The 6,858-nt window shown below is 34.6% G+C and overlaps 1 protein-coding gene across 1 annotated transcript; it reads left to right on the top strand.

Annotated features, from left to right (window-relative positions):
• The first annotated feature begins 1,927 nt into the window (after window positions 1-1,927).
• Window positions 1,928-3,049, top strand: LOC109136341 (hydroxyproline O-galactosyltransferase HPGT1-like). Its single transcript, XM_048635137.2, has 4 exons — window positions 1,928-2,301; window positions 2,379-2,442; window positions 2,526-2,598; window positions 2,926-3,049. The coding sequence occupies exons 1-4, from the start codon at window positions 2,142-2,144 to the stop codon at window positions 2,968-2,970; spliced, it is 342 nt and encodes a 113-aa protein (XP_048491094.1). The 5' UTR covers window positions 1,928-2,141; the 3' UTR covers window positions 2,971-3,049.
• The last annotated feature ends 3,809 nt before the right edge of the window (window positions 3,050-6,858 follow it).

Below are 6,858 nucleotides of genomic sequence, written 5' to 3'. Positions count from 1 at the left end.
GTAGTAGTAGTAATGGTTGCATTCGGTTTCGGTTTAAGGTATTGATGGTGACTTATATATGGTCCTTTCTTAAGCTTGCAAGTCCTTCAACATTTCTTTTAAGGTATGTATGTTTTGGGAGTTACTTATTTGCCAACTTTTCCTACTTGATGCTTCAATATATACTTAGAAATTCAATATCATGTTTTTTTTTTTTTTTTTTGTTCTTGCAGGGTTGGGTACTGGTCATTTTGAAGAGCTTTAATACCAGCAGGTCTTCTGCCCACACTAAATTGTTAGTCTTGTCCTTCAATATAAACTTCATCCTTCTACTAATGTGTTGAATTGAGATCAAATCACTCATAAGTTTGCATTTGCAGCCTTAAGTAACACATCCTGAATGGTATAAATTATTTCTTTTGGCCTTGGATTGGTCCTTCTACTAGGTAAGATTATGCATTGGTATATACTATATAATTGTAAAAAAGACCCATGGTTGCTTCAACTACTGACATGTTACAATTATGATCACAGCACAAGAGTATTTAATGAACGGGGAGCTGGGCGTCATAAAGCAGCTCGCTTAGTGCATTTGTCATCGTAATTACCCCTATTATAGAATACTGCATGGTGGTCACAACAAAATCTTGGCACTGTGTTAGGGAAGACTATATAGCAATGACAATGAGAAGCAGTCAAATATGTTGCCAAGACAATGCTTCTGCTTGCAGTCTCTGATATATACAATGTTTGCTTTCAGGTATTTCAATTCTTAAGAGTGATTATTTTTCCCATTAATTTATGCTCATCACTTGTATTTTTGCTGTAGTTTTTGTGGAATCCTACTACTAATATAGGACCTGCAAGAGGCTGTTAGTGGCAAAACAATGTGGTCCATTATAAAATCTTGGAGATTCTTATTTTGTGGTACTTTAATGTGTTGTGCTGCTTTAATGTGTTGTGCTGCTCATATTTATTTCACATATAGCAAAGCATGGTAACTCTCTATATGTCTTCGAGAATAAGCTGCTGGTCCTTTTGTAAGATCTTTTATGGGAATACAGTGCTTGGATAGGCATTTTGTGCAGTCTATCAATTGATGTTATAGTGCTCGTCTGCTCGATACTGTAGTTTTATGCACATAAATTGGAAAAAGAGCGCTTACCCTTCTTCTACACCCGTTAGTCTCTCTCGTCCTTTAGTATTATGTGTTCCGTGATTGCTAGAAGTTCGAAGTGGGAGGAGTTTGTAGAGTAATGAGTTGGTTAATTAAGATTGAGGAGTCGGAAATATGATGGTCACTGGCAGATATAAAGAAATTGGTTTTGATATCTATTGTTTGTTGGTTTGATGGCAGGCTTGGTTTCTAGATCAGTTTGGAGTTCTGTATGATGGGAAAAAGCCGTACCCAGGTGCTATTTCAACATGTATGTTATTTAAGCATTTGGTAAGCAAGTTTGTTGATCTATGTGTTCATTCGAGTTTATTCGAGTTATTAGTGCTATTATTCTGTTATAGTGGCAGTTTTAGCTTAATGAATGGCATGTTAACAATGAGAGTAAAGGTGAGTGCAAGCAAGGTAGTTTGAACAATGGAGCTCGACATGTGAATATTATTCTTTCCTTTTTCTTGTTAGGTTGTATCATTGCCTATGATTTCTTTTTCTACAGAGACGAACTAATCACTAGAATTCCTGTTCATTTAAATTGGTAAGTTTCTATTCATTTTCCAGCTTTTGCTTAATTATGATCTACATTTCTTAATTCTAATCTACTTTCACCAGAAGACATGATATTCATACGTTTGATTTTACCATTAATATTTAAGTTAAGTATTGCAAAATTATGACAGTTTTATATTAATGGTGAAAGGCTCAGACTACAGATATGTACTTGTAAGTGTACTTTGGAAAAAATGGGTAAATTGTAATGCATTGTGAAAGAAAATTGACTACAGATTATTATTTTTAGGGGCACACAACTATATCTATTGATGACACGTTAAAAGTTATAGCTTGTCGGTAAGTTGTCTACTTTCGGTTTTGATGTTTGCTTTTTTTTTTTTTTGTTTCATTAGTATCCATATTCGGATTTTTGGAAAGTCCAATTTGAGGATTTATAATTGTTTCCAGCGAACAGCAAAAGAAGTTGTGAGCCCTTGAGATGGAGGTGGCTGCTGCTAGAAAAGAAGGATTTGTTACAAAATACTCTATGAGGAATGATGTTACTGGTAAGAAGAATCTTTTAGCTGTTATGGGAATTACTACACAGTTCGGGCGGAGGAGGAATAGAGATGCCATTCAAAAGGCATGGATGCCAACTGGTAATGGATTTCATTTGTCTATAGTCCTCATCATATATGTTAGGCATAACATAACCTTCATAGTTGCATCTGTGTAGGAGCTGCATTAAAGAAGCTAGAGAATGAGAAGGGCATTGTTTCAAGATTTGTAATTGGAAGAAGGTTTGTGTTTGATGGTGTGGATTGCTGTTAACTAGCCCTGTTCTTTATATTTAAACTTCAACTAAAAATCAGCTATCTTGCAGTGCAAACCGTGGAGACAGTTTAGACAGAGAGATTGATGTTGAAAACCGGCAGACCAATGACTTCATGATTCTTGTATGTTCACATCCATGATCTCTTTCCATTTAGAATTTGTCTGAGGGATTAGCTTGTTGAACCATGAGCTGGGTCCTGTAGGAGTTTGTTTGCACTAAAGAGCTTCAGGCACAGTTTCTTTTTGTTTGCACTAAAGAGCTTCAGGCACAGTTTCTTACTCTTTATCATAGAGGGGTAGAGTGTGAACTTCAGCTATGCTCTTATCATTATGTGGTTGATTCAAACAACTGCACATATGAAATCAAAAGCTATTGTAGACCATTTTGACTTGGGTGTATATATATTAATCAACATGTCCTTATTTTTTCTTTTCTTTTCCGTCTTTAGGATGATCATATAGAGGCACCACAGGAGAATCCTAAAAAGACGTAATTGTTTTTGGCTCACGCCGCTGAAACATGGGAGGCTGAGTTTTATGTCAAAATCAATGATGATGTTTATGTTAAGATAGGTATGTGTGTTCTCGTGGAAAAATAGAGTATGCATGTGGGGTGTTTGTACAAAATACTTGAGAGCTTTGACTATGAGAGCTCTGTGGTGGAAGTCCAGGATGTCAAAATGGGGTGTAAAAAAAAATTTCCTCAGTATTGGTACTTTTAATTACTGACTAGTGATTGAAAGTCTTTGTTGTCTGCAACTCATAGTTTTCCACATGGTCCTTTTTGAAGTATATTTTACCTTCATATGTTGGAGTTGCAAATATGATCTCCTCCCTAATGTCCAGATAAATTGTTTTGTTTTTGTGTAGGAAAATGTGCACGTCCATCATGTGAGATAGTGCCATCAATTTTTAGTGAGTTAGAACATAAACCTCATCCTCGGCAAAGCTTCTTTCTCTCTTCCCAGGTTGGTGTTCAACAAACCACTAGGAACAACTGAGCTTTCTTTTCCTGTTGCATGGATGAAAAAATGTCTTATATAGTTATATCATTGTGAACTAATGTCACTAAACTAAAATCAAGATGTACCATGTAACCACAATGTTTATGTTGCTATTGGGGTTATTACTAGCAATTAATAAAGTTAGGATCCGCCAATTATATGGAGGAAGCCTTTGTTCACCCTCTGGCAGCTGCTCTTGGAATGTGTAAAAAATAGAATCTGAAATGGTTATGGGGAACTATACTGAATTGTCTTTTCTGTGGTTAACAGTTTAGAGGCTTAGTTCTAAAGGCTTCTATATCTGATCTAGAATCCATTGGACGCTATATTTGCGAGGATGACCAGGAGAACCTCAAAAGACAATATGGAAAGGATGATGGAGATCGATCAAGAAATTGTTTTTCTCATGCAGTTTTGGCAATCTTGTTAAACAGCAGTTTTGGCAATCTTGTTAAACAGCAGTTTTGGCAATCTTGTTAAACAACAGTTTTGGCAATCTTTTGTTGTTTATACTTGTGTCATGTTTTTTATTTGATTAATAAAATTTTAGTTTATATCCTTCTTATATATGTTCTTTTTATTCTTATAAGAGTATATGTATTCTTTAAATTATGTGGGGATAGTGGGTTATGAGTTGTTTGTATGCTGCATGATAGGGGCTGCCACTAAGCTTCTGTACAATTTTTTTTTTTAAAAAAAAAAATAGCAAATGCTCCGGTTGTTAAGAAAAAACCGGAGCATTTAAGCTATAAATGCTCCGTTTTTTCCTTGACAACCGGAGCATTTAACAATCAAATGCTCCGGTTTTTTAAAAACCGGAGCATTTGAGACACCAAATGCTCCGGTTGAAAACGGAGCATTTGGTAAAATGTTCAAATGCTCGTATGACTTCTGCTACGAGTCAAATACGGAGCATTTGTGGGCTTTTTAACCGGAGCAATTGATGTTTTTTCCACTAGTGCAGTCTAACTGAAATAATATGAACACCAGCTTAAAATGAGATGAATACTAAATTAATTTTTTCACTTCACTTAAATTTTCATTTGATTGCTGGATGTTTTCAGTTGATATTTTTTTTTTCATCTGGTGGAAACATTGTTTCAGTTTATGTGTATTTAGTTGTTTTTTATGTTTTGAATGAAGATGATGAAAAAGAAGGAGAGGAGGATGAGAAGAAGAGGAATGCTGATGATGATCAGCATAAAGATGATGATGATGATGATGATGATGATGATGATGATGGTGATAAGGATCACCAGAATTATAATGAGACAAAGGATGATGATGCTGATGATAATGGTGATGCTGGTCTTCAAGGAGATGAAGACAAAGGAGGAGATAAGGATGCTGGTGTTCATGGAGATGGAGAGGAAGGTGGAAGTAAGTTCTTCTTATTGTATTGTTTCAGTTTGCTTAAATGAAAAAGTTAAATAGCTAACTGAAAGAATAAAAAGACCAACTGAAAAGTCTGATATTCTAACTGAAATAATATTAATACTAGCTGAATATCATATAAATACAAATGAAACTTTTGGTATTTGTTTTTATTTAATCTGGTGGAAAAATTTTTTCAGTTTGTCAATGAATTTATTCATTTTGATTTTGTGTTTTTCAGTTATTGTGTATTTATTTATTTTTTTATTGTTTTTGTTTTTGAATGAAGATAATGAGAAAGAACCAAAGGAAGATGATAAGAAGACTGGCAATGCTGCTGATGATGGTGGTCTTCAAGGAGATAAAGAGAAAGGAGGAAATAAAGAGTTGGATGCTGGGGTTCATGCAGATGGAGAGAAAGGAGGAAGTAAGTTTCTTTCATTTTATACCTAATTGAAAGAATTCAAAGACCAACTGAAAAATGTGATGCTCTAAAGGAAATAATATCTTATAAATAGCAACTGAAATACTGTTTTAGTTTTAACAATATGAAAACGAACTGAAAAATAAATAGGGCTAACTGAAGTATTATAAAGACTAGCTGAAAAATAAACAAGTCTAACTGAAGCACTATAAAGACTAGAACAATAAACAAGTCAAACTGAAAGAATATTCAGACCAACTGAAAATTTGATACTCTAACTGAAATAGTATTAATACCAACTGAATATCATATAAATATCAAATGGAACTTTTTATATTTATTTTTTATTGTTTTTTGTTTTTGAATTAAGATGTTGAGAAAGAACAACCAAAGGAAGATGATACAAAGAGGAGGAATGCTGATGATGATCAACTTAAAGGGGCTAAGGATAAGGATAAGTGTAAGATTTCTACACACGTCCCTACTCGCACCGCTGCTGGTATTGATCTTGTTGATCTTCGTACTCCAACTCCTCCTCCTCCTCCTCCTGTTGTTGAAGCTGTTGAGAATGTATATAGCAGAAAGTCTTGGAGAGTTGATTCTTCTGCTAAAAGGAAAACATTCTGATTTCGATGGCCCTTCATTCCAACTATTAACTCCTAGTCCTGTTGTTGAGGATGTTGCAGACAGTGCAGAGAGTGGTGAGGGTGTTGGAAGTTCAATTCCAATCATCACTCCAGTAAATGTAAAATATCCTCGAGTAAGTATAGTTTTAGTTTGTGTTTTAATTTGTTTATTTTTCTGTTTCAGTTAGTGTATGTTTCTTGTCATTTAGTATATCTTTTATTTCAGTTAGTGTATGTTTGTTGTCAGTTAGTGTTTTTCTTGTCAGTTAGTATTAGTTTATGTTTGAGTTAGTGTAAGTTTCATGTCAGTTAGTGTTTGTTTCTTGTCAGTTAGTATTATTTTATGTTTCAGTTAGTGTATCTTTCTTGTCAGTTAGTAATGTTTATTTTTCATTTGGTTGTGTTTCTTGTCAGTTAGTATCTGTTTCTATTTTCAGTTAGTGTATGTTTATCTTTCAGTTAGTATATCTGTCATTTTTTTTGATATTTTAATTGAATGCAGGGTGATGGCTCTTATTCTGATCAATCATCATACAAATCCTACAAACCTCAGAAACAATCAAAGTCAGAAATCCCTTCAACACCTGAATTATTGAAGGGGTGGGACTATGACCCTACTTCAGAGAAAGTTGTGAGAGTTAAGGAACCAGGTGATGATTATGACGATGAAGGTTTGGAGGACCTATTGATAGGATTGCTGATCAAGGAGTTGGTTCATCTTCTGACAAGGCTAAAAAAGAAGAGGATGAGAAGGAAGCTGGTGTTGTTTCATCTTCTACCCCTGGATTGCATGTTGTTCCTGTCAACAACCATGGCATAATATTGTGTCGAAGTTTGCAACATTATAATAATATTTGAGTGATCTGTCTCCTGAGCAGAGGTTGCTGGTTGATTATCTATTTTACAATGAGTATGAAGATGTTGCATTTATGTCATTGGATACAGATTCTGAAG

The sequence above is a fragment of the Beta vulgaris genome, chromosome 8, assembly GCF_026745355.1.
Source record: "Beta vulgaris subsp. vulgaris cultivar EL10 chromosome 8, EL10.2, whole genome shotgun sequence".
NCBI classification, from domain to species: Eukaryota; Viridiplantae; Streptophyta; class Magnoliopsida; order Caryophyllales; family Amaranthaceae; genus Beta; species Beta vulgaris.
Note: the sequence above shows the minus strand (reverse complement) of the source record. Positions and strands in the feature narration are given on the sequence as shown.

Coding starts and splice junctions, on each gene's coding strand:
- LOC109136341 (XM_048635137.2), top strand. CDS start 2,142: ATGGAGGTGGCTGCTGCTAGAAAAGAAGGATTTGTTACAAAATACTCT. Junction 2,443..2,525: donor AGATTTGTAATTGGAAGAAG/GTTTGTGTTTGA, acceptor GCTATCTTGCAG/TGCAAACCGTGGAGACAGTT. Junction 2,599..2,925: donor CCAATGACTTCATGATTCTT/GTATGTTCACAT, acceptor TTCCGTCTTTAG/GATGATCATATAGAGGCACC.